The sequence below is a fragment of the Lepidochelys kempii genome, chromosome 1 (genome assembly GCF_965140285.1).
Source record: "Lepidochelys kempii isolate rLepKem1 chromosome 1, rLepKem1.hap1, whole genome shotgun sequence".
Taxonomy (NCBI): domain Eukaryota; kingdom Metazoa; phylum Chordata; order Testudines; family Cheloniidae; genus Lepidochelys; species Lepidochelys kempii.
In genome coordinates this window covers 58,145,080-58,172,510 of record NC_136380.1, presented here as the reverse complement: position 1 = coordinate 58,172,510, position 27,431 = coordinate 58,145,080, and the positions used below count along the sequence as shown (strand labels likewise).

At 42.0% G+C, this 27,431-nt stretch overlaps 1 protein-coding gene across 1 annotated transcript in view; it reads left to right on the top strand.

Annotated features, from left to right (window-relative positions):
- Positions 1 to 26,452, top strand: part of SETDB2 (SET domain bifurcated histone lysine methyltransferase 2) — a 96,758-nt gene extending 70,306 nt beyond the window's left edge. Inside the window, exons 21-26 of the mRNA XM_078852591.1 lie at positions 2,062 to 2,108; positions 12,380 to 12,438; positions 18,498 to 18,705; positions 21,025 to 21,147; positions 22,779 to 22,850; positions 25,315 to 26,452. Coding sequence (XP_078708717.1) covers positions 2,062 to 2,108; positions 12,380 to 12,438; positions 18,498 to 18,705; positions 21,025 to 21,147; positions 22,779 to 22,850; positions 25,315 to 25,448 — 643 coding nt within the window. The 3' untranslated portion in view covers positions 25,449 to 26,452. The remainder of the gene's footprint in view (positions 1 to 2,061; positions 2,109 to 12,379; positions 12,439 to 18,497; positions 18,706 to 21,024; positions 21,148 to 22,778; positions 22,851 to 25,314) is intronic.
- Positions 26,453 to 27,431: the final 979 nt, after the last annotated feature.

Here is a 27,431-nt window from a genome sequence, read left to right as displayed (position 1 = left end):
CTAGTCCCGGCTGGGGATGGGGAGGGACGAGACTTCCTCTTTCCCTTCAGGGCCACTCCCGGGGTGGGTCAGACTGACCTCCAGGATCTCCCCCGGCTGCAAGAAGCTGGCAGCTCCAGCTGTCACCACTCCGTATGGAGAGGCTGCGGCCCCAGCTGCCACGACCCTGCGCAGAGAGGCTGCAGCTCCAGCTGTCAGCAGCCCACTCAGGGGAGACTGCTGAGAAAACCATAACTGCTATGGTAACACACACATACACCCCATACCCTGTGACCCGCACTGCTGGTCATGGCACTGGCTTTAGAGCTGGGCACCTGGCCAGCAGCTTTCCTCTCTGGCTGCCCAGCTCTGAATGCAGTGCCCCTGCCAGCAGCAGGGCAGAAGGGAGGCAATCTCACAACTCCCCTACAATAGCTTTGGAACCCTCCCACCCAGACCCCCTTTTGGGTCAGGACACCCACGGTTACAACACCATGTAAAAGTCTGAAAACGTCATCTTGACTAATTTAAAATCCCCTGGCAGTGAAACTGACCAAAATGGACTGTGAATTTGGCAGGGCCCTAATTATACATCAGTGATGCACATAAAGGGACATGCAGCAGTGTGCACAAGTTTGAAGCTAACACAAACCTAGGAAGGTCAGCCCAAGAGTGGAGAAATTAGAGACATGAAAAATTGTGGGCATGGATTGGCAACACATGCAACTGTGCATGGAAAAAATGTAAAGTAAAGAGTATTGTGTCAAAAGGGATAATGTCTTAAATGGATATGACTCTGATGGGGATTTAGAACTTAAAACCATCAGCATGGTGACTAGTGTGATTAGGAAAGCAAATGGAATAGAACAAAAATGAAAAGCGGTCATTATGGCACTATATAAAGAAAACAGCTGCAGAATTTAGCATAACTTGGGGCGCTCATTTGTAGAAACAGTACGGGAGTGTTGGAAATGCTCCAGAAGTGGGTAACCAGGATGATAAAGGGTGGAGGGATTATAAATATGTGAATTGGTTATTAAAAATGTGTTAAAATGTGTTAATTTTATTTTAAAACATGTTAATTAGGAAAGAACCAGATAGGGCTGTGGGCTATTAAAAAAATAAAAATGTTGTGGTATAAATAGGGCTAATTATTTTTAATGTGCAATTCCATACCTAGCTTTCTGGATTTAATTATTGAGTGTGCACACATCTGGTATTTGTGTGAGAAAATGAACAGTCACAGTAGTTGCACATACAAAAGTAGGCCTCATTTTTATAAAAGAACAAAATGTTGACCTTTAAAATTAGGGCTGGGTTAAAAAAAACCCTAGAAAATGCAAAGTACATTATTGCACCTCTGTGTTTGACAGTAATTTCTTCAAAACATTTCAGTGCTAGTTTCTGAAAATAGGCCATCTCAGCCATAACTCCAGCATTGTAATACAGTTTGAAAAGTGCATTGGGATCCTTCTGGAAGAAAGGTGTTCTATAAATGGTGGACAGTTGTTTTGTGTTCTTCAGGAAAGCAACTGTAATATATTCTTCACCTTCTGGTAAACACGATTATTATTTACTGTACCTGTCCTTGGTCTCTTATAATAGATCCATGTTTCTCTCCTAAAATCTGCAACAATTGTGGGTGGCGGGGATTTTTTCCCCTATTGCTGAACTCTCTAAATCAGGTAAAAAGGAATTAATGGAATAAGCAGCTGTTGGCCACTCTGCCTAAGCAATGGGTAGGGGTATGTCACAAGAGAACATGGTGGATTAGCAGTTAGTTCAAAACTGTACCATAACAGCATTTGAATCTAGTCAAGCTTTACAAATGAAATAAAAGGAGTGTGTATTATAAAAGTGCCTGCGGTAAGGCTCTACATGGTCAGATTTCATAGCTGAGGAAGATAATGCTCAAATTTCAGTTTTAAACAGGTTCAGTTTTGTGTTCAGATTTTTTTGTGTCATTAGTATAGGTGCTGGTGAAAAGAGGGAAAATATCTTGAAAATCAAAGTTAGTATAACATTGTTTACATATTAATTAATACTGTTTCTCTCTCTTTTAAAATTGAACCAATGTTTTAGAGTGTTCTGTCCAAAACATGACCCAGGCAAAAGGACCAATCATTATGGTGAGTTTCTTTAATGGTTTGGTTGATTTCATTTATTTTTTAAATCTGCGTTCTCCATTATCTGCAGTGGGTCACCAATTCATATGAACAAAGTCAGTGTCACTCCACTCCCCTATAGAATCGTAGGTTTCATGTTTCATAAAAAGTTACAACCGTGTTTCTAATCTTGCAGTAATGGTTCGGCTGAGATCCAGGTATTTGCATAGAAAATTCAAAGAATTTTACTTAAGAAGTATTTTGTATTTAAGAATTGCCCTGAGCTTTTCCAGATAAACATTAAAACTATAAAATATATAATATTTTATATATTTAAATATATAATATAATAATTTTTATATATATAAAAATATGAACAAGATTCTCAATAGAACTACATTGATTTGCACGAGCTGAGAATCTGGCCCTGTATTTAACATTATAACTTCTTTCTATAGCTCCTATACTGACAGGGTCATATTTCTAGAAAGTTGTCTGGCACCAACATTTGACTTACATATTTTGTTTTAAAATACATTCCACAGTTTCACAAGTGCTTCTTACAATTTGCACTCTCAGATCGCTGGGCTGAGCAAAATGGCTTGTAAAACATGATAAAAGTACTAAAGATGCACAAGTTAACACTTGATTTGTCAAAGAGCTGTTACAATACTAGTCACTCGGGATTCTTATCTGTAGTTATATTAAACCTTTTCAAATTAGCATTTTTCAGATTCAGAATACTTTATAGTAGTGCCTTTCATTCTGCAGGATCCCAAAGAGCTTTATAAATGTAACACTGAAATATAAACTACATATAAGGATCACTTCATCTACCACTGAAACGCAGCCAGTTTGAGCGTGAAACACCTCAGCTTTCTAACACATTACAGCCATTCAGAATAGAAAGTGAAGAACCTGTAATAAAAACTGGGGAGAAGTGCCATGGGTTTTGTAATGACCACAAGAAGGCAGGGCCAATTTAATATGTCATCCAAATGGCCTCTTCAGCACCATAGTGTCGTCTGATATCATTCTAGGACAATAATATAATGACCATTCATACAGCTGAGTACAGGTCATCTAGGGCATGGCTACACTGGAAACTTCAAAGCAGTGTGACAGGAGTGCTCCCGCGGCAGCACTTTGAAGTGCGAGTGTGGTCGTGCGCGAGCGCTGGGGGAGAGCTCTCCCAGTGCTTCTGGTAATCCACCTCCGTGAGGGGATCAGCTCCCAGCACTCGGAGCCTGTTTACAGTAGCGCTTTAAAGCACTCTGACTTGCTGCGCACTAGGGGGTGATTTTTCACACCCCTGAGCCAGCAAGTTAGAGTGCTATAAAATGTAAGTGTAGCCAAGCCCTGAGTTGGCAACACAAATTTCTGCCATACGGAAGACTTAATAAACCTCAGAGTTAGGACAGGCTTAATTAATGTCTGTAAAATGCTGTTTAAACCTTGGTTTGAGTTAAAACCCTATTCAGAATGGTAGGTGTGAACTAACCCTTCAATTAACGTAACTGTAAGCATAAACCCCCACCTAAAATAAAAGGAGGGTGAGCCCACCCAGAAGCTTTTGGTGAAGTATTATTTTGGGTAGGGAGAATGTGTGTTTGTGTGAAGGCAGAAGAGACAAAAGACTGAAAAAGACAAGAACAGAGAGAGAAGCAGAGGCTAAAAACAAGAAAGCCAAGCAATAGCCTGAACACAGTGTGACCCTGGAAGAAACTAGAGAGCGCTTTTGGGTTGGTTGGCTAAAGAGGCTTGGGGTTGTAAGATAAGAAATTGATCCTTTTGTTCTTGGTTCCTCCTGCATTTGGGGAGCAAGGACTTTGTACATGCATCAAAAAGAATACCAAACTCCATCAGTTTCTACTTCCAGCTGGAACATCCCCAAGGATGTGACTAGCCGCTCAGATTGAGAAGAGGCAACGTTGATTTCAGGAGCAAGATCCAGTGTCCAAGGAGAGAGGTTGTTAGCTCGCATAAATCAAAACTGGCCAGCGGGATTTAAAACAAGTCCTGAAACATGAGTTGGAGGCTCCACAAAATAATTTAAAACAAGAGCTGGAGGCTTTACAAAAGGAACTAAACCATCATCTGGAGGATTCCCAGAAAGGACTGCGGGTTGACATGCAGGCGGAGGTCAAGTCTCTACAAAGAGCCCAGCAACTACAAAGAGCCCATCAGGTTGGGAAGCCCAGTTGCAAAGTTCCCCGAATGGAATGGGAAGACAGATCAAACAGGTGACCAGTAACCTGACTGCCACAAACTAGAAGTTTTTTTCCATGAAGTAGTGGAGACGAGGCAAGCATTAACCTGCTTGGAACTTGATAACAGAGATGAGCTCCAGCAATGACTCAAGAATCTGAAAATTAAGCTCCAGAAGGAAATCAAGGAGTCACAGATCACAATGGAACACAGCCACCTGGATGAGAAATTGAGCCTCTAGAAGGTGACAATTTTCTATCTACAGAGGCCCAGAAGGGAGTGGTTGGGCTGTCCCAGCTCCAGTGATGCAAAAACCCATTATATTTTTGAGGGGAAAACTCCCTGGAAGGCTTATTTGGCTCAATCCAACAACATAGGTTATGTGGAAGATGATCAGAAAAGGGGGTCACTAGCAATCAATTTGGATAGCCCAGCGCTAAGACTTAGAAGGAGGGGGAAAGAAGAGACCCCACCTGAACTGGAAGAGGACCTGCAAGAGGCTTGTGTTCCTGGCATATCCTGGTGCCACTGATGCATAGATTAGCAATGGACCAATTTATACATGCTCAGCTGGACTTGGACTTGCAGATCAAGATCAGTGAAAAGAGGCCAAAGACACATTCTGAGAGGCTGTGGAATTTGCCACAGAACCTAAATCTTTTCTTGCAGCAGTTCATCAGAAGAGGAAGCAGCTGCTAGTGAGGAAGATGGAAACTCACTGTCATAAACCCTGTAAGTATGGCTCTGGATCTAACATGTATGATGAAAGAGGGGATTTTAATCTGGTTCATTACTGTATTGAACAATTAGAACAAATGATAAATTTGGTTTGTAAAACAAAGGAAACTGGCAACAATTCAAAAATTAAAGGAAACAGTTCAGTTAAATGCTGGTACTGTGATAAAACTGGCCACAAAAAGGATTGTTGTAAATTTAAGATGGGCCAGCACAGACTGGCATAAGTGTCTAGTGAAAGCCTTTCTCCTAGTAGGAGAAATGGGGGGACACCAAGATGAAGGGGCAAAGCATGGAGGTACAAGGATCAACCCAAGCACACCCACAATCTGATGGGATGGTGGGAAGGTTCAATAGGAATCTGAGGCTTCAGCTGGCTACATTTGTAGAACAGTACCAAAAGGACTGGGACTAGCATATCTCATTTCTTTTCATGGCTTATAGAACAGCAGTCAAAGAGAGTACAAAATGTACTGCAGCCCTCATGTTTGGACATGAACTAAGGACCGCAGCAAACCTCTTGTGTGGAGTTCCTGAAGAGTAGCAAAGGGTGTTAAACTACGTAGAAACCCTACAATCTAAAAGTGAAAAAGTTCATACCTTTGGAAGGTAGCCTCTGACGAAATGGAAAGGCTGTATGATGTAAGGCCATACGGGGAAATTTTTAAAAGAAGGCACTCTCTCTGGTTCTACAGTCCTAGAAGAAAGAATGGTAGGAGCCCTAAATTGGATGAACCTTGACAAGGACCCTATGCAGTACTGACCCAAATCAATGAAGTGCTGTACAAGAACACAGTTCGGGCCCAGAACTAAACCAAAAGTTATCCATAAAGACTATTTGAGAAGATATCAGGGGGACAGAATTCACTTTGGCTGCCCTCTGAATCTGAGAATGTAGCTGTGGAAGTTGAGTCTTGAAAAGTTGTTACAGAAGTGAATTCATCATTAGAATAAAATGAGCAGGGTCTGCTTCAGCCAGCAAATTCCACAGAAACAGTAGGTGTCCCTCAGAGGCTGACTGAAAAGAAACCCAGGGAGAGAAAAGCCCCAAAGAGATTTGGGTGGGAATAAAATTATTTTGGGCTGGTAATGTGAAAAACATCTTGATAGAAAGACACTGTACATGTGTGAATAGTTAACTTGTATCATTTTTAATTTGTTAAATTACTGATTTCTCCTTGGGCTGATTGGTGAGTGTCACCATTTTAGGCCTCATCAGGATGATGTACAAAGCTGAGGTGGGAAGAGATGTTGTGAGCTTGGTGGGTTGAGTTAAAACCCTATTCAGATTGATAGGTGTGCATACATGGCTCCTTGCACTGTGCATACTCACCTGGAGTTCTTGTATGGATGCACTCTCTGTTGCATCGGGATAGAAATTCCAATGGGCAACTCGCCATTATCTGGCACGCTGTCTTTTGGGAAACGGTGATGCTCAATGCTTCAGAGGTAACTGGAAGCAAGGGATTAAGTTCCCATCATGCAACTTTCTCCATCCCATAATGCCATCCACATCCCATAATTTTTGTACCTTTTTTAAAAAAAACCCAAAGCTGCATAGCACTTCTCACTTTCCGCCTTCTCTGACAGAAGCATGGAGCCCTCACAGCTCTGCACTATTGTCATGAGCATTGCAAACACAGGATGAAGAATCCTTCAGTATTTGCAGAGCCGCAGGAAGAACCGCAACAATGGGGGAACATGACAATTTTGTGGAAGACAGATTGCTCTGGGACATAGTGAAAACCAGTTTAAGGTTGTTGTTGACATTCATGGAGCAGATGCAGTGCTGCTTATGGGTCTGAGAAACAAACACTGACTGGTGGGATTGCATCGTAATGCAGGACTGGGATGATGAGAAGTGGCTGCAGAACTTTTGGCTGCTAAAGCGCACACTTCTGGATCTGTGGGCTGAGCTTGCACCAGCCCTTCAGTGCAGGGACACCAGAATGAGAGCTGCACTGACAGTTGAAAAGCAAGTGGCGTTCGCTCTGTGAAAGCTCATCATGCAGGATTGCTACCATACAGTGGGAAATCATTTTGGAGATGGAAAATGCCACTGTGTCATGTAACTGTATAGGACCATTAACTGTCTCATGCTGCATAGGACTGTGACTCTTGGTGATGTGCAGATGAATTTGCAGCAATAGGGTTCCGGAACTGCAGTGGAGCAATAGGTGGCACACATATCCCTATTTTGGCACCCTCCTACCTTGCCAGAGAGTACATCAACAGAAATGGCTACTTTTCTATGGTTACGCAAGCATTGGTGGATCACCAGGGATGCTTCACCGATATCAGTGTTGGCTGGTCAGGGAAGGTGCATGACCTTCTCATCTTTAAGATCACAGGACTGTTCAGAAAGCTACAAGCAGGGATGTTTTTTCCCAACCAGTGGATTACCACTGGCAATGTTGAAATGCCAGTAAAGATCCTAGAGGACCCATCCTATCCCTTTTTCCCCTGGCTCATGAAGCTATACACTAGCCACCTCAACAACGCTAAGGAAAGAGTCAATTACCAGCGTAAGAGGTGCAGAATGACAGTTGAATGTGCTTTTGGTAGATTGAAGGGACGCTGGTGGTGTTTATGCAATAGAGTGGATCTCAGTGAGAAAAATATCCCAACTGCCTGTTGTGTCCTGCATAACATCTGTGATGCAAAGGGGAAAAAGTTGCTGCCAGGAGGGCAGTGGTGGAGTGGCTGTCTACTGAGTTGGAATAGCCAGACACAAGGGCTAGTAGAAGAGCTCAGTGCAGAGCTATGCGGCTGAGGGAAGCCTTGAAAGAGCACTTAACAGTCAGGCACAGGAATGTGGCATGGCGGTCTGTTGTGCTCTACCTGGCCCTGAAGTTTTGGTGGCTATTAGGAATTGGGTGGTGCTTGGTGTACATTTATGAATATAACACTGTCTGTTAATGCACCTATTCTGCAGTGCTCACTGTACAATTATAATTAGTATGCTGTTTGTCACTGATTCTGAGTTCTGTCACTCTGTACGAGAACAAGTAGTGGGTGCTTTGAGAAGCAATAGACATTCTGCAGCATGTGTTGTTAAGTAATAAAGATGAATTATTTACCAAAAAATAGATGTTTCTTGCATACCAAAAGTGGTGCAAAAAAACCAATGTGCAATTAAAAAACAAACAAAATAAAAATGTCTGAAATAAATGAACGGAATAGGGGAAATGAACGTTTATGGCCATTTTCATTCATTTTGGCTACACATCAGCAATCATAGCTCTCACCGGTGAGCGTATATGAAGCTTTCGTTCCCCTTATTGTCCCCCAGTGTGTAGAGGTAGGTGTAGGGATGAAGCCCTTGATGCCATGTGGAATGTTAAGGGGTGTGGAGCAGGTGCTAGAATGGAGTTCTCCATTGACTGTAAAGGGAGGCGAGACTGTTACTGTTGCACCTGTAGGTCAGTAAGAGCCTGCAGCATTCGTGTTTGCTGTCAGAGAAGCCATTTTATCCTGATACATCTTTTATCATTTTATCCTGATACATCTTCGATTCCAGGACCTCTCTTCATACTGTCTGCAGCACTGGCTTGCAGGATCTCATGAGAATATATCTGCCTGTGTCCTCTCCTTTCTTCTTATTATGGTTAGGTATTCTGTGAGGGTGGAGGGGGATCCCTCTTGGCCACAGCAGCAGCAGTTACAGATGAAACACCCAGAGGTATTGTATTTAGAGTCACAATGGGAAGTGAAAGTTAAGTTTCAGAACTCTCTTCCCTTGCTCCGCTGAAGTTTTGAACAAGACATGCTTATTGACGCTTCACCCTTAGTGCGCCTCTGCACAGCACTGCCCTCCAGCCTGAGCGATGGTGCTGTGTCGCCCAGTGAGGGCAGGACTGGCAGTGAGGAAGGAATCGTTCTCTTGCATGAAACAATAAAATTTCAGACCATATTTCTATGAGTATGATGCAGGGTAATGGCACCGAGCACTGATGCTACTTTCCATAGGCAGTGGTGATTCTCGCTGATATCTCGCTCCTGAGGGCAACAAAGACACCGAGAGCACAGCTGCTGCTGGTGTCCCTAAGCTATCCAGGCCCATACACTGCTAGCCCTGTTTACTGCAATGGTGCCTGCCAGAGTCATTATGGAGTGGCATGGGGAAGAGTCCTACTATGGAGGAAGAAATAAGGCAGTTATCCCTAGAAGCCTTTGGGAGAGGATTGCAGAGTTCTTCCTTGAAAGTTTCATTGCGACCTCTCAGCAGGATTCAAGGGACATCCCTGTGTACACACACAAACTGCTCTGTATATGCTCCCGCCCTCCCCCCACTAAGTCTGCAGGGGAAGGAAAAGCACATAACAACTCTACCTTGTTTGTTGTACTGCTACCTCTTCTAGTGTAAGTAAATTACTGAAAAGTCAATACCTGTGTCCTGCTACGCTGGGGTCCGGTAGCATCTGCCCATTTGAACATTGCATTGGGACACGCGTTCACATACTTACCTGAGGTTCCTTCCCCGACATCGGGCTCAGCTGCTGGGATTGACTAGACTGCAGTGGAGCCTCAGAAAGATCCTCTCTTGTGGCATAGCTGGACCCCCAGGTTGCATGTCCCCCATCCTCCTTGCTGGGGAAACACAGCAGGGGTCTGTGTCTGGGGCTCCTTGGAGGTATCCAAAGTGCTCTGGGGTGGGGGTGTCTCTGCCAAATATGGCATACAACTCGTTAAAAAGGCAGCTCAGCACCAGATTTACTGTTGGCCTCCCTGGCCTTCTGGTATGCCTGCCACAGATCCTTCCCTTTCACCCAGCACTGCTGCTGAGCCCTGTCGTACCCCTTCACCAGCATCCCCCGCGCAATCTGCTCATAGAGGTCTATATTTTACAATTGCTCCATTGCTGTGGCTGCACAGCCTCGTCTTCCCATGGGCCCAAGAGAGCCAATACCTCCTGTCTACTCCAGGCAGGAGCACATGTGGAGCATGTAGCCGGCGCGGTCAGTTGAGCAGCTGCACACAACAAAGAAGAGCTGCAAGGTGTGCTCACCAAGCTGGGCAATAAAGAAAAGTCATTTAAAAAATACGTAGGGTCTTAAAGGGGGTAGTGACTTCTGGTCTCCGTGAGCCCTGGAGAGTGGAGTTCACAACTGTGACCAGAGTGGTCAGTGTCAGGCATTGTGGGACAGCTGCTGGAGGGCTGTTAAGGGTGGACATAGGTTACGTGGTGTCTACACTTGCACTGCATTGACCACAGTAGGTCAACCATGACTCAGTGCTGTTTGTGGAGATGGTGTTACTGCATCCCCGTAAGGGGGCACTTATGTTGGTAGGACACAAATTTGAGTGTAGACACATGCACAAACAGGTTGATGCAAGATGACTCAGGTCAAGTTAACTTCATAGAGTGTAGACCAACCCTAAGGAACTGCTCCTTTTTTTTTTTCTTGGTTCCTCCTGCATTTAGAGAAGGATTTTGTACATTCCTTGCAGTTAAACAAGATTGCATCAAAGACAATACCAAACTCCATCAATTTCTATTTCCAATGGGAACATCCTCAGGGCCCCAAAATTTTACTAGCCGCTCGGGTCAAAAAAGTGCAATTGTATCATTTGTTTGCCTGAGAACAGCCTCTTTCCCAATGCAATACTGCTGCAACTGATATCAGCAGAGGTGCTTAAGCTGGAGGCCCTCAATTTAAAAGGGGACGGAGGTGGAGTGTTGTCCATGAGGGAGTCTTTGAAACATATTTCTTCCTTCACATTGGTCTTAGATGGTTTGGAGCAATTGACCTGCAAAGAATGCTGAAAGTCTATCTATTTTCATTTGGAGAATGCAGTGAGTCATGTTTCTGGGAAAGGGGAAGTGCTTTTGTTTTTTAGTTGGGGGTGTCTCCGCTGATTTGTGTACATTTGGTTTTATGAAATGTGTTTTTAATTGATGCCATGGGTGCTTTTATATTGCGTTCTAAACCCAAATGAATACTCAACAAGTACTAACCTTGCTTAATTTGTGAGATCTGATGGGATCATACCACAGGATGGTTAGGCTACCGGTCAATGAGGCACTCTTAGACAGTGGAGCACTCTTAGTGAACAATACTTTACCTGCATGAAAGAACATTTTCAAACTTGGGTGACTAAAGTTAAGTGCCTAAATAAATGATACAATTATTTTTAAAAACAGTTCTGAGTGCCCACAACTCCTTTTGAGTCAATGGAAGCTGTGGGTGCTCAGCACCAATGAAAATTTGGTCACTTAATAATATAATATATATATAATATAAAATAATAATTTGGTCACCTAACTTTAGGCTCTCAAGTTTGAAGATTTGGCCCTACTGTATCAAGAATGGACTGATTAGTTCCTCCCAAAAGAATGGTGTATACCAGTAATACCTTCACACATTTCACCACACAGGAGACAATTGATTCTAAAAATAAAGAGGGACTGTATAGCCTCTTTTTCATTTCTCTTTCCAGTTCGTGGGTTTGTTTGTTTTGCCTTTTTTAGTTACTAGGGACATTTACATGAAAACAGGATCTTTGTTTCTCAATACTTCACCTGTTCTTGCTGCTTATTCCTTGCCAGAAATCACTATTCTCTGTTTTCGATGGTGGAATCACTTCCATGGGAGCGAGCATGATATCTAAGAAAGTCTGACACATTTTGGCAGCAAATACAAAGTGGGAGCAGGTGAACTTTCTAGTCCAAAGATCCTGTTTTTATGTAAACGTTATTAAACACTTTACAAACAAACAAAAACAAAAATCTGACACACAAGTAAATTGGTTTCTGTATAGGATTTTTTTCCTGAGTTTTTCAGGAGGTTGCTTGGTTAAAGTTTGAAAGACCACTGTATATGAGCTGGTATATGCTAAATATCTCAGAGTAAATTTACATGCACAAAGTAGTTCTAGTCATGAGTTGTATTAAAATAAACATGGGTTCATTTGTAGATTAACACTGCTTTCTGAACTATTTATAATGACTCTTATTTGAAGTTTTTCTTTTTTTTTTTTTAAATAAACCTTTTACTTCCTTCTGTAAACCCTAGCTTGGGAGGGGTAATTCACTCTGCAATGCAGAGTTAAAAGACTGACGTTTACTTTATAATCAAATTAGGAGGAAGGAAATCCTAGAGGAAATGTACAATGATTTACATGTCTTTTAAGGCAGCTCTAGTGATTAGGCAATATTTTAGATTTCATGGAAATAATGTATATCCAGCTGAAATGTCAGAAAGTCAGGGAAGCTAAAATATACTGTGACTATTATCCAAAGTGTCTGCCTTTATAGTCCTCAGAAATAGAGATCCCAAAATTAAGTGTGAAATGACCTATCTTTTGTCTAAGAATTTTACATTATTACAGAATTGTCTCTTGATTTCTAGATGCAGACAATAAGAGGAACAGGCATGGAATGAAATCTTCCACCTTCACGGAAAAAAGGGTAATTTGAATCCAAGTAGTTTTATTTGAAACCCAAACCACCACTGTATCTAAAGACATGGAGGAGTCCACTTTGTGCTGTTACAAGTTTAGCTAGACTTCTGCAAGAGATTGTGTTAGCATATTCCAAAAATGGGAAGTCAGGCAACGACTTGTGCTTTGTGCACAGGAGCAGCCGCATTTCCTATGCAGCGGCTTCTCATTCCTTACTTCAGTCTTATCATTCCATTGAAGCAATACATTTCACATTCACAGGCTCCCAGTGTCATCTGGTGCAACTGCACTGGAATCGTGGCCACTTAAACCAAGGGTGATTTTGGCCCCGTGACTGTGATCTTGACTTATACAGAAAGTTTTTTTTCTCCTGAGTTGTATTTCTTCTGTAAAGTACCAGGACGCACGAGAACACACGAGATGCCATCACACCATCAGCTGATATGACAGTTGGCCATACCAGAGCATTAGGATTCTGAGGCATAGGGGAAAAGTGATTTTTCCTTAAACACAGAGGTCTTGCGTGGCCGAATAGTGCATTACCACCATGGCAGCATCGGGCGCAGTTACATCTCTTTATTTGTAATAAGTCACATTGATTTCAACTAGCACTGCTTCATTTGAGAAACTACAACTATATGTGCAGATTTTAAGTCTTAACATGAAGGTTCTCTCACAGTCTTGGACTTAAGACTGCTTCTGGACTCTCATGAAGGCCATAGGCCAAAACATGCCTGCGTTTTTTGTACCTCTTGTGAAGCAGACTTCTAACTCCAGTTTATTTAGACTCTCAAGGTGATATTCTGGCTCCATTAAAGTCCACATCAGAACTCCTATTGACTTCAGGGGGGCCAAGATTCCACCTGAGTGCACTACCAATATACCTATAGATGGACTATGGGTAAAAAAAAAAGGCTAAAGGGAGCGCCCAGCACGCCGAGTGGCGCCGAAGGTTGTGAAGATATTTAAAGGGACAGGCCGTGCAGACTCATGTCTTGATACATGCTAAACATGAAGAATCCGGTGCTGGCACAGGACTCTCATTGGCTGCAGTGCAGCTGCCACACAGATCAGCAGCGTTCAGGACAAAGTCATAGCTCCCTCTTCTGGCTCTCAGCCGAAGAGCAGCAGGCGGCCGTCTAGAGAGCAGGATGCTCTGTGCATGGTGACATCCCCTCTAGCAGACAGGAGGAGAGTTACTAACAGTTTCCAGAGGAAGCCATATCAAGCTTTCCTCAGCAGACGAATAGTTGCTATAACCCCCAAGATCTTGAGGTTAAAGGCAGACCAAAAGAGGGAGAATCCACAGCTTTCCAAGTACTACTTTGATTGGTAGATAAGCCTACTGGGACAAATTAATCTCTGTCCGTAAATCCACTTAAACTGGAAAATTCCTTACCCATAATTTGCCTTCTGCTAGCAAGTCTCCCACAATTCTGGATGCCTGGGCTGCTCCCTTCCTCTGTAGCTATCAGAGACAGATCAAAGTTTTGGAACCATGTGCTTTGGTCACACTCCCTCTGCTCATACTTGCTGGCAAATGAGTTATTCCAAAGCTGTCCCACTCAGCATCTGATCTTTTGGCTCATAAGCCATTCAGGGTGGGTAGAATTGTGAAAGACACTGCTCGCAGAAATGGAAGGATCAATAAGACATTTTCCGCTCTTCAGCCCACAATTCTGGATGTCTGAGAAGCAGCAAGCAGTGAACAGATGTCAGGAGGGTTCTAGAAAAGGTCAGAAAGAAGAAAGGAAAGAAAGGTATCCCTCCTTGTTCATCAGATTTGCGGAAAGGATTAAATTTCTGGGCCACTGCTGGCAGAACCTTCCTGCCAAAGAAAGCCTCTGCAGATGTCAGGATGGCCAGCTGATAGGGCTTGATAAAGGTAGTAGCTGTTGAGCAGGTGGCTGCCTCGCAAATAGCCAGTGTGGATGTATTTTCTCTTTCTGCCCACGCAGAAATCTCATGAAGTGTGCCCTGATCCCTTCCAAGACCGGAATTCTGATGCCTTTTTAGCCTCCAAAATGCATAGCATAATCCATCTAGCAATGGCTGAATTGGAAGCTCTTCCCATTTCGGATGGGAAGATATGAATAGGGAGTCTGATCTTCTTGTGTAGTCTACTACTACTCTTAGATCCACCAGGTTTATTCTTTCCTCCAGGCTCCAGATGCCTTGAGCTGTTTGGGTTCCAAGGTGTGCTTCCCAGCACTCCAGGCTGGTGTCAGCTGTGAGGACCAGAAGATCTGGAAGGGGTATGGGCATACCTTTGCGGACATTGCCCTGGGCTGACCACAGTTTTCAGGAGCTGAGCACCAGCGTCAGGATCTTTACTTGATCCTTCCAGTGTTCTGGGGAATGGGCGCACATCTTTAAGATGAAGCTATGAAGGTGCCTGCTGTGTGATTGTTCCCATGTAGTGACCTCTGTGCATGACACTAGGAGGCCTCACAGTTGAAGACCCAGTGCTCTGGTGGGCCTCTTGCAGCTCCAGAACAATGTGGAAAGCACTGTTTCTAGTGATGGGTAGATCTTTGTTATTAAAATCTCTATGTACGTTCCCAGGTGACTTATTTTGGTGGACAGAGTCAAGGAGCTTTTCTTGACATTGATAACAAAGCCGTGTACTTGCAGGGGATTCAGCATCAGGGATGTGGCTCTGTTGCCAGGGATGGAGCTTTGCTAAAGATGTGGTCCAGGAGAGGATACGTGTAGACACTCTGTGACTTGAGTCTGACTACAATTGCCACCACCATCTTTGTAAGGACCCTGGGGGTCGAAGACAGGCCGAACGGGAATGGCCAGTATTGATAATGCTACCTGCCGTAAGCAAACCTTAGAAATCTGTGGTGGCACAGTCTGATAGGAATATGGAGGTATGCATCCACCAGATCCACTGAAGTCAGAAGATCTCTCTGGAACAGGGATGACACAGTAGAGGCCAGGGTCTCCATCCAAAACTTCATTTTCTTCATCCACTTGTTGAGCCTTTGGAGGTTGAGAATGGCTTGGATTGCCCCTGTGCGCTGTCGAACAATGAAGATGGAATAATAGAACCCTGAGAATCTTTCTTCTGAGGGGATGCTCTCTATCATGCCCATATCTAAAAGATGAGATATCTCATTCTGGATCAGACTGTGCTTTCTAGGGTTGTTGGAGTTGGGGGACTGGATGGGGAAGAGATGAGGTAGAGCCCATAGCTCGAGGGTGTATCCCTAACTCACTTGTCTGTGATTGATACAACCCATTCCTCCAGGAAATGGGAAATTCTACCCCCTAGTTTCAGCTCTGGGCAGAGGCCTATGCAGTTTTTACCATAAAGCAGCTTTGGGAGGGGTGGGATTCCTTCTGAACTTTCACCTCAAACCTCGGTTCTGTGGCTTACCTTTGGAGAACCTGCTTTCCCTTTGTTGGTATTTCTTTGAGGATGAAGGCTAAAAGGAGCACCTCTGTCTGAGGGCCAGTCTGTACTCTCTCCTGAAGCCATTATGTGGCATCAGAAGAGACTGTTTGGATTTTGCTATGCTGTCTGCCACTACTTCATCTAGCTTTTCCCAAAAAAGAAGGAAGTCTGTAAACTTGGCTGGTTATAGAAACGTGGCTTTGAGCGGGTATCCACCTTCCAGGGTCAGAGCCATAGGTGGCAACTGGTTACCGAGCATGGCTCTGGCTGAGAATCTCACTGCATCCATAGAGGCGTCATCTACGAATGCTGTTGCTGGGAAAACTCTTTAAAATAGAGCCAAAGTCAGGGTGATCTCTACGCTTAAAGGTCCTGAGATCTTCCAACCAGGAAAGAGATGTCCTTGCAAGGCAGGTGGCTGGTAGGGAAGCCTTGAGGGGGCTGAGGAGGCCTCAAAGACTTTTTTTGAGAGTGGCCTCCATCTTTCTATCTGTGGGGTTCTTACGATCAGACTCCCCTTCTGAGGGGGTAACCATATCTCTTACTTGGGATGCTACAGAGGGGTCAACCTTTGGTATTTCTGAATAGGGTCTTTGGTTCCTGAATCGTACAGAACCCAAGGTCATTTTTGTTAATGTGAATGCCCTCATTGGGCTTATCCCATTCTTCCCTGATCACTTCCTCAAAGGAGGAGTGTAGGGGAATTGCAGCTCCAGGAATGATTTTGAGGGGAGAAATGTATTCTGAGGCTTACTTGTGGGAGTCTGTTTGGGTTGAATCTGAATAATGGAGACAACTTTGCTGCATATGGGCTCAAATTTTGCAGGGGGGTGGGGCGGGAATCTTTGCTTTCCCTGGTCCCATTTGGTGTCAGAGTCCAACAATTCACCATCCTCAGCGAAGGAGGAAGATGAGTCAGGGTTTGTAACTCCTGGATCTTTTGTGCTTTTTCTTCCTCTCTTTTCCTTTCTTTGATTTCTTAACTTTTTTTGCACACTTTGAGAGCATATGAGCTCTTTGAGGCTTTTGCTAATCCTTTTGTGGCTAGCCTTCCTAAGGGGCTGAAGCCCTCTCAAGAGAACTCTCTTTGAGTCCTCCCACGATGGGTCCGATTCCCCTAAGGAGGGGAGGAGAGGATACAATGCCAGAGCCCTACGAGTTGAATTAGGAAAGAGGATTGCTGTTTATGAGCCCTGCTTCTTTTCCCTGGGCACTCAGGACCCACTTTAAGAATTGTGAGCAGGGGGGGCAGAATTTGTGGCCCCACAAATCTCCTCTCTGGTTTTCAGGGGCCCCTTGGGACTCACCCCTGAATTGGCTGGCTGGGGTCCTCCTCGTCTTTAGAGCCTCTCATTGCTCTGCCCAGAGATTCCTGCTCCATTTTCCCCACACTGGCATTTCAGCTGCTCCGGTGCATGGGGTACCCTGCATACCTGTCTGACTCATAACCCGGGGACTTGATGGACTTAGGAACAGAAGGCTGGGTACAACTCATCATTGGCCAAGCCCAGGAAGGCTGCCTCACAGATGGAGCATCATTTAGATTTTATTTGGTGCTTTTTAGGCTGCTTTACCATGCCTGAGAGGAGCAAAGGAGCCAGCAGGGAGGTACCACAGAGGAGGCTCAGGGTGGGTTATGTCACCCAACTGTGAACAGGCCCAGGGAGGAGGGAAAGGCTAGAGAGGGAGAACAGTGCTCACCACTGCCCTAAAAATAACCAAACAGAACCCTGGAAAGAAGAAAATAGGCAGGAGCAATAGAAGCACCATCCACAAACTGCCGTGGAGGCAGACAATATGGCGGCAAGCAGGAATGGAGGGGGCATGGCCAATGCACGCCGCACCAAGACTTTTATCCACCGCCATGAGCTGCACAGAGGAGGGCAGCAGTCCAGCCACTCAGAAATGAAGGGGACTCTGGACTACGAAACAGTGGAATTACTCCAAGGATGAATTTGGCCCAGTATGCATGCAGTGCTGCTTCCGCAGTTCCCCCGTGTTACAGTACTTCAGAAATGAATGCAGACAGGAGATAAGGCGCAGAAGGGCTCCATATGCATTTAGTTAATTCAGCGTAACTAACTTGTCACAGGACTAACCAGAAACACCTCCATCATCTGGAATAGTCCAAAGTGTAAATTTTTTTCCAACAGCTTCATGCCTTTCTAACACCTTATCCACTTCTATGGATTTGTGGATTAAATGTTAGAATGGTACCTCTATTATACCAGCACTGCACGTTATAAATTCACTTACAGATCCTATCGGTATGGGTTTATTTTGGTTATTCACAGAGAACAGAACACTAAAAATAGAAAAGGGTGGTGTTCAATTTAGAGGGTTTTTTTTTTTAGTCAGATTATTTTTGTTGTCCTTCTTTAGTTGTTTACTTTTTAATTGACTGTAAACAAACAGAATAAATGACTTTGGAAAAACTGGGTATAACCATTTTAATACTGGCCGTTTTTCTCTCTCAGGCTTTGTGTACACTAGCACTTTTGTTGGCAAACCTTTTGTCGGCCAGGGGTGTGGAAAAAAAAAAAACCACCTCTGACCAACGTAAGTTTCACCAACAAAAGTGCCGGTGTGGAGGTGCTCCTGCCAGCATGGCTGCCGCTGCTTGTTGGGGGTGGTTTTGGGCACGTGCTCGCCCGCCGGCGTAGAGCAGCTACAGAGACGACCTTACAGCGGCGCAGCTGCGCCACTGCAAGGCCGGTAGTGTAGACATAGCCTTAGTAAATGTAGAAATCGTTTTTTTCTTTCCTCTAAGCAGTTGGTACAGTGTTTCGTTTTGTTTTCAACAGAGCACGGAAGAGACAGCAGCAGAAAATAGTTTACGACTTTTAAGGAAAAAACATAACAAACACAAAGGTTTGACAAATAATTAATATTATGATGACGATGCGATAATAAATTGTACTGAAATGGCCAGTCTGAGGTCAGGTCACCACCTAGCAGCTGACTCACAACTATACGTTTCCTTTTTTTCCTCAGTTAGCCAATTCTCTGCACGCTGGAAAGGGAGCGGGGTTCCAATTTGCAGAACAGCTGCGTGATTGCAAAATAATTGTGCAGGAAGCAAATCCCACTGCTTTGGCTGAGGGCCATTAATATATCCAAGAAGAGTCAATTATTCCCCAGTGGTTATATAATCCCTTGACCCTGAATGGCTGCTGGTCTCAGAACTCCTCAGCCATAGGCCCACAGCAAACATGGATGCCTCAGCTTCTGCCCCCTCCCGTCCCTCCAGCTGTGAAATGAGATTACATTTAAAAAGGAAAATTACTCTTAGCTGGAAAACTAACATTAGCCTCCTTCAAAGGGCAAGGAGGAATAGGCGGCAGAGTTATTGAGAAGGCTGGTGTGACATGGGTTAGTGGGGCCAGAAGTTGAGGTAACCATTGTAGGGGCTGTTCATAAGTTATATAACACATGGGGGGGGGATGTTAGATGCTTAATTCTTCATTTGTTAGAGTGTTACAAAGGGGTAGGGGGGTCTTGAAAGTCACCAAAATGTGTTACCTAATTTATGAACATCCCCTTAGTTGTGGCTAGCAAGATGAGGAGACGAGGCCAGTAGCCAGTTAAAAGTACAGGTGAGAAGATGTCAAGCCCATTTCAGTACAAAAACTATTCAAAGATGTTTCCAGTTACTGCTGGTTGGTAACCAGCCCCTCAAATGTTTTAGGCCACCATGCAGTTATTATAAAATGCATTGTAATGTGTGTGTTTTATTTAGATTTAGCTGTTGTAATTGCATTTTTTATAGTAAAGCAAGTTGTCGAGCAGCCTGCTTAGTAGATAGCATTCCTTTCCAATGTCTTATACTGCACAAAAAGCATTGTTGTAATTACCCATTGGGATTACTCTTCCAAATAATGAGAGAGTTTGTATTAAAGAGGCAAAAGTGGCATTTACCTGCTGTGTATGGTGGCTAAATTCAGTGTGCTTGAAATACATTACCATGTATTTTTTTTAAAAATGATACTACTCTGTGTTACAGCTACAACTGTACTTCAACGAGCAAAAGACCCTCATAGAAAATGCTGGAACATTTTATTTGTATATTATAGGATATCTGGTATAAGCAGAACTGTACTTTCATTCTCTCACTCTCCCACCAATAACAAAATTATATATAAATTAGTTTTTTAACTCTGACACTTGCTCCTGTAATTTATTCTTCACCTGAAGTCTTAATCCTTAGACCTGCATCCTCATAATCCTCTTCACAATAAGTAACTGATGTCAAAACTTAAGATCATGAAGTGGGGAAAAAAAACTGCAGGCGCAACTAATCCTGTAAAACAGCCTGCTTTCATGAAAATGTCCTGCGAAAGAAACAAACACAGAGCAAATAGTAATTTTTTGGTTTTGGTGTGTTCCCCAAAGTTGCCCATGTGTGCTCAGCAGCTCTTTTAATTGAGGACCCATGCTTTAATAATGGGATTTGTTATACGTTCTTCTGAGATCTTTACTCAAACCCTTCAAATAAAGACAATTTATCTTTTTTTCAAAACAAAGGGCGTTCACACTTTGATACAAAGTGTACACATGTCCCTCCTTTCAAACAGCCCATTTATTTTAGCATAATTAATGACAGTCCTGAGACAGACTAGTTAAAAAACGGGTACATATATTTTCCTAGTTTTCCAACAGCCGCAAAGTTGCCATATAAAGTGGACCGGCAATAAGGCAAGTTAATTGCTGTGTCATTTGGAAGATCCATGTTCAAGAATGGATGCTACTCTTCAGCCAAATCCTGTTCAAAGTGTTCCTTATTAGAACTGTTTCTCCCCCTTCCTGATCAAGCCATGCAGCAGCACTGAGAGAGGGTGTAGTGAAAGCTATCTGATTTACCAGACTGAGAGATGCATGGAGGAATATGAATCTAATGAAGGATTGTGGTGACACACTTTGCCTGCCTGGAATTGAGAGGGTTTTATTCCTGGCACTGCGCCTATTGGCTTTTGACTCTTTCGTGCCTCGTCTGAAAGGGTTGAGGAGGTAGAATTAGAACAGCAAGAGAATCTGCTTGAATAGCCATTAGTTTAGCCATGTTCAGTTGCATCCAGGAGAGGGCGAATAGGAGCTGCTACAATTAGGGTAGAGGGCTTTGAGATACAATGAACTACAGTAACTGTGCTGAGACACAATTTCAGTAAAAGTGTGTGTTCTATATTTTAACAGCAAGAATAGACTTTCTTAGGAAGTGCAAGCAGGCTGGACTTCTGGATGGTATATTTAAAGAAATGCTAGACACACTTCACCTTGCAAAGGAAAAACTGATGGATGACAACACTTCAGAAACAGGTACTGTGAACACATAGGAACTGTGCTTTGGACAGATGCTGAGCTCAGCCATTTAATTCTTCTTAATTAATTAGCCTCTTACAGTTTGTATGGGAACTTCCACCTTCTCTGTGTGTGTATATATATATATAAAATCTCTTCTTACTATATGTTCCAGTCTATGCATGTGATGAAGTGGCCTGTAGCCCACGAAAGCTTATGCTCTAATAAATTTGTTAGTCTCGAAGGTGCCACAAGTCCTCCTGTTCTTTTTATTTAATTCTTGGTACCTTTAACTCAGGATCATGTTCACCGTTTTAGAGCCCTAAACGGTTTGGTTAGCTTCCTCTGCTATACTACTTCAGTAGGGTGTTAGTGGCATGGGGGCAAGGAGCTGCCAACAAGTCGTTCTCTGTGAAAGCGCCTCAAGTCTGGAATTTGTTAAACAAGCTCCTTCCCCCAAGATACACACATAGCTTAGTCTGCCAGATCCCAGGGACACTGCAAGCTGTACCAAGCATTTTAAGAAAAGGGTGTTTGAAGGGTTGTGAAGATTTTATCTGGACTGGGGTTGTGTTTTATTTCATCACAGAGGGATGAGCAATCTCTGTTAAAGATAGTTACAGTATATGAAAAAAATTGCATATGAATGCATTAAGTCTTGTAATAGATTATTTAGATTAACATTAATTTAAAATATATTGGAGGTTCTGATATAGCTACAGTACTTGTACAAAACACTGCTCTTGAAGCAGTCAACTCACCTTAATAAACTTATGGACAAAGCAACATTAAAGAGAATTTCAAATTTCCCTCTGTGGGATTAGCCTTCTCAGTTTTCAAAATAGTCTACTGATATATCCTTTGGGAATGAACAATATTAATGTAGTCGACACCGTTAAGGAAAGAGAAATAACCCAATTAACTAAATCTCCCTCATAAGAGAAGTTTTTGCATAGCAAAAGTTGCCAGAAGTAATAAAAAAAATACTTATTCACATTTTTAGAATCTCACAGCACCTTATAAACATGAAGTAAGTAATCCTCTGAACATCCATGTGAGGTGTGTAAGCATTATCTGTGTTTTACTGATGGAAAACCTGGCACTAAAGCTTAATTTAAATATATTATGTTAATAAACACTATTTAAGGATGCTACAAAGTCACGTCATGCATTTAGAAATGTAAACAATTTATTAGCCTCTTCGACTGGGCACTTTCATGTCATGTGATTTGCAAATAGCAATTAAATTGGCATCCAGCCACTTCTATCATCTGGCACATGGTCCCAGAGGTATTGCAATAAACTAGATTTTAAAACTTATTAAATACATTTACATGAACTTGGTTACCAGACAAACAGCTCCTATTTAAATGGGGTGCAGACTGTAGGTTAAATGTAATGAGAATCCCATTTATATCTTATTTTCCATAGGAAATTAGGGAAGCAAAATTGTGAAATTGACACTTCTTCCTTGGTATAAAATAGCAGAAGGGAGATTAGTATTTTTCCCAGCATTCTAGCTTTCTGATCTTAAAAGCCTCATAACTAAAACAACTGGTGAAGTTTACAGATTGGTAGTTACCATGTGCAATTTTTAAGTTCTGTGTTAACATGAAACAGTAAATCAACTTTTTTTTTCCAACCCCTAGAATACGAGGAAACAGTAATATCACTTTTTGACTGTAGCCTGTTTGAAAATATACTTACAAATGTTCATTCAGGTATGTAAATATATATGCTACTATATAAAGTAACCCTCCCCCAAAGAAATAGTTATTAGAATTAAGGTTATTCCTATGATGATTATGGTATAGTATCAGTTTAAAATCAAAGCTTTCTTAATGCTGTATAAACACCCAGGTGAAATCATTGGCATCACTATCCTTAGAAACATAATATTGCACAGGTTTGTCTGTCTGATTTGAAGCAGGACAAGAGGGTTTTCTCTGGTTTTAACTATTTGAGTATCAAGAACCTCATATGACTTCTTGATCAGTGGACCCTGCCTCTGCCTGATATCACAGGATTTCCCAATGCATTGTTTCTCCTCCTATATGTCTCCAAGGCCCCCACTCAGCCAATCGTTTTAGACGGAAGTCATGTCTTTCAGGCTGACAGTTTAAACAGGCCCTTCTCCTTCCCTGATAGTAATAGGTAATTCAGGGAGCTCCACCCACTTTAAATGGTACTTATTTAGAAGTCGTGCTAACAATAAGATGCTTTGAAAGATATCTAAAAAGCAGAGGGAAAGGAATGAAAATGGGGGAAATTAAGAGGAAGATAGTTGAGAAGGTGGCTGAAGTGTATTGGAAGAACTATGCTCCCCTTCTGCTCTGTATTTGTTAATGCGTTTACAGGAACAACCAGTTTTGAAAACAGCATATCAAGGAGAAGGGAGAAAATACACTATTGCGTATTTTGGGCCAAATTTTTCAAAGAAGTCTCTGCTCAGTCTCTGTGCATGCACAACTTTGCAAATGCCTACCTGAAAACTTTTCTGAGCATGGATACCAGTGTGCTTTGATAACAAGATGATAGATGCTTTGGAAATTAGAGCTGGAGCATGTGCATCCAAATGAAGGCTGCTCTGAAAATTTGGCCCTTTCCCCGCTCTTCCTTCAGTGTTGACTGTATGGCATTCTGAAACAGCATGGAAGTCATGAGAATATACAAGCTAAATCTGACTGCACAAAAAGGAGTATTTTTCAGTCATAGCTGGGACCTAGGGCAGCAGCCAAGTCGCTCTTAAATAATCTGATGGCCTGATTTGCAGAAGGGCTGAGTATCTATAAATCCCACTGAGGTAAATGGAAACTGGAAGTGTCATATATATTAGGCTACCACTGAATATAAATACAAATGTTGTGCCTTTAAAAAAAAAAAAGTGTTTAGGACTTTTAAATTAACCAGGTATCTTTACCCATAACTAATTGGTCAGACAGTCATTCAAAACCAGCTGCTGTAAGCATTTTTTCCCCAATTGAGCTAAATAACTTCCCCATTTCTGAGGTATGAAAGCATAAGAAAACACTCTACCTCTCTCTTAAAATTGAAATTATTGTGTGTGACATAAGTGACTTGGTTGAAGCTAGGAACTTCAAGTTTATCTTTTTGTAGATCTCATTGATGGGGTGGGGGGAACCAATTCAAGTTCTGAACAAAATCTGGTCAGTAACTTCAAGGTTGTGAACACTTAACCATGGCACTTTGCATGTTCCATAAGATCTTTTCTGTTCATTATTAATGCAGGGCACTTCCATTAGAGACTCATTCTTTAACAATTTCCTTACATGCATGAAAGACTATGCAGTCTTGACTCATTTATTACCAATAAAGATCAATATGAATCTGAGTGCACTGTGATTTAATTGCTCTATTTGCTTCCCTTTTAAAGTCAAGGAAATGTAAATGCAAAAGATAACATAACAGCAGTGTCACGTGAAAAATGAAGTTAAATTCCAGACATTTTAAAAGTTGAATTTGCAATTGTACTTTTCACCTTGTACATGTGCCTTTGAAAAAAGTGTATTTTTAATGATGCATTGGCCTTTATACAATAGAGGTGTCAGTTGTACTGTGTGGTACAGATATATTTGCTAACTTCAAACATTCAAAGTTACTGAACTGACTTTCTTCAAACCTGTCAGTTTTTTAAAACCTCAGATCTACAAAACAATCCAAGTTTTAAAGGAAGCTGTTTTAAGCATTTAACATATTTAAAGATGGCATGTATGACCTCAGCAGTTGAGTCCCTAACAAATGGATCCTGAAAATAGAACAATTATTCTCATGTACAGTGTTAGCAACTTGAAATGTTCAAAACCTAAAAAACACAATATTTTTAAACCTGGCTTGATTTAAGTCTCTCAGTATGTTATTATAATTTCAGATAGGACAGAATAATTTCTGATGGAACATATGCACAAAGTATTCTTCCCCCCCCTTCTAGAACTCCAGTGCTTAAACTAATTTTGCTCAAATGAAGTAAAATTTCACCTTTTAGTAGAGACCAAGCATAGTAGTAGTTAGCCTAAAAAATTTTAGTTGAGAAAGGTATGGGGGTTTAATGTGAAGTCACAACTCTTACTCTAGCAATAGAGTGATACCTGTGGCTTTACTAATTTGAATGTGCATATATTTATGTTCTTTACTGTGAAAAAAAATATTTTTTTTTCCTTATTATAGGAACAGAGGAAAAACTTCAGGAGCTTCTGGAAACCCGGAAAAGACTGGATACTCAGATTGAGCTCCTGCAAGATTTAAAAGTAATTCCTTTCCAGGAAAATATAGCTAGTGCATCTAGTTCAGTGTCTGAATAACTAATACTTCTCTTGATATCAACTTCCATATTAAAGATTTTCTACTGACAGAAACTGCATCTGGTCAGTGTATAAAAGTGACTTTCAAAGATAGGGGCGCACAGAAAAACAATTGGGTGTTTTACTACTATTTTATACCTCACTTTTGCAATAACTTCATTTGTCCTTTTCCTTTTTAATTTTTACTGTGGCTCAAGGAGTGATAAACACTTAAATTTAAATACCTTCCATACAAGCTTTTTTAAAAATACTCCACAAGCCACTTTTTAAAATCACTTCAGTTGCGGCAGCCCCCTATCACGTGATGTGTCTGTGATTCAATGTCTGCTTATCATAGCAGACAAAATCATTATTAAAAATTGTTAAGGCTTTCCAAAGAGGAATTTAACAAGACTTGCACTTGAAGAAGCCTTCTGAGTTCAAAGAAGCAGACTTTTTTTTTAAATTAAGTTTTCTCAGTTTACGGTGTGTTAATGTTTAAGTAGTTCTGTTTTAACTGCAATGGTGAGAGGTGGTGCCCATTAGTTGCTTGCAAAACACCTGAGGCTGGCTGGTGATCATCCTCTGAAAAATCATTCTGTGTAAAATAGTTAGGGAGTCAAATACTGCAGTAAGAACATTTATGGCTTCCATGTGTTATTTTGTCTTATTATATTAAAATTGTTTGAATACAGAAAAGCAGTACATTTAGTTACAAAATTGCAAGTTAATGAAAAACTTGACAATAAAATGTTTTTGTAAAGAAAGTTGTATATTGAAGAAAACTAGTGACAAAATCAGTTTATGCACCAAAATACTGTTGTATACGGTACAGCCTTGTAGGTTCTCACTGCTAATCCACAGCCTTGCTGATTCTCACAAAACCCCTGGTTTCATCATACTTCATAGCTCAGCTCTAACGGAAGAGACAGTACAATAGGAGATTCATATGAAGATTTAATTATTCTTAAATACCCTAAAGAACCTTTGTAGCTGTACTATGAAATAAATGAAATTAAACTACACTTAAGAAACTAAGTATATTTTAGTGCATTTTACACTTCACTTACTACTTTACAAAGTTAATAATGCACTCTGTCATTAGTGTAAATTAATAGTTCCATTGCATAGCTCTACTGGTTGCCTGTAGACAGCCAAAATATGCTACAGGAGTCCTGAATTGAAGGATTGATAGATTTAGTGTATTTAGGTGGATATATTTGAAAATGTTACCTCCAAGGACAAAAGCAAGTTACCAGCATTCCAACAAGTCTTTCATCTCTCCCTTCTGTGGAAAAGCTGCTAGACAGAGAAGCGCTAGAATATTAGTATGTCAGGCAAATGTACATAACACCCTGTGCATGTTCATAGTTCTAATTTTACTTGTGCTAGGTTTGAATTTAGGGTGGGGTTTTCAAAGATTCCTAATGAGTGGGATCCCAAATCCCATTAATTTTCAAATGTGGGTTGGGCACCTAATGCCCTTAAGTTTCTTTAGAAATGGCAGTCTTGCTCTCCTGTTGCAGTGGTCGGCTTTCAAATCTATATCCGACGGTTATGTCAACACTGGAGGTGTAATTGCCAGCTCGAGCAGACATGCACACTAGCTTTGATCAAATTAGCTAAAAAATAGCAGTGTAGCCGTGGCGACACTGGCAGCAGGCAGGCTCATCACCTAGGTACCCCGGGTCTTGGGTGGGATTGTTTCCAGGAGTTTCCCTGTGCTGCTGCAGCTAGCTAGGGCAATGCTAGCACATATAAATTTGCATGAGCTAGAAATGACACATCCAGCTCCAGTATAGATATACGCACAGTAGCAAGAACTTGGGTAATGATACTGAGCAATATTTTCAAAATTGCCCAAGTGGTTAAGAGTATAAGGCTATTGAACTTCAGGAAAACTTAGGCTCCTTAGCAACTGTGGAAAACAGAATTTTATCCAGTGTGACTCTCACCCCGGCCAACTCTTGTCTTCTCAGTTTCCCCACTTGTGTTCACTCACCA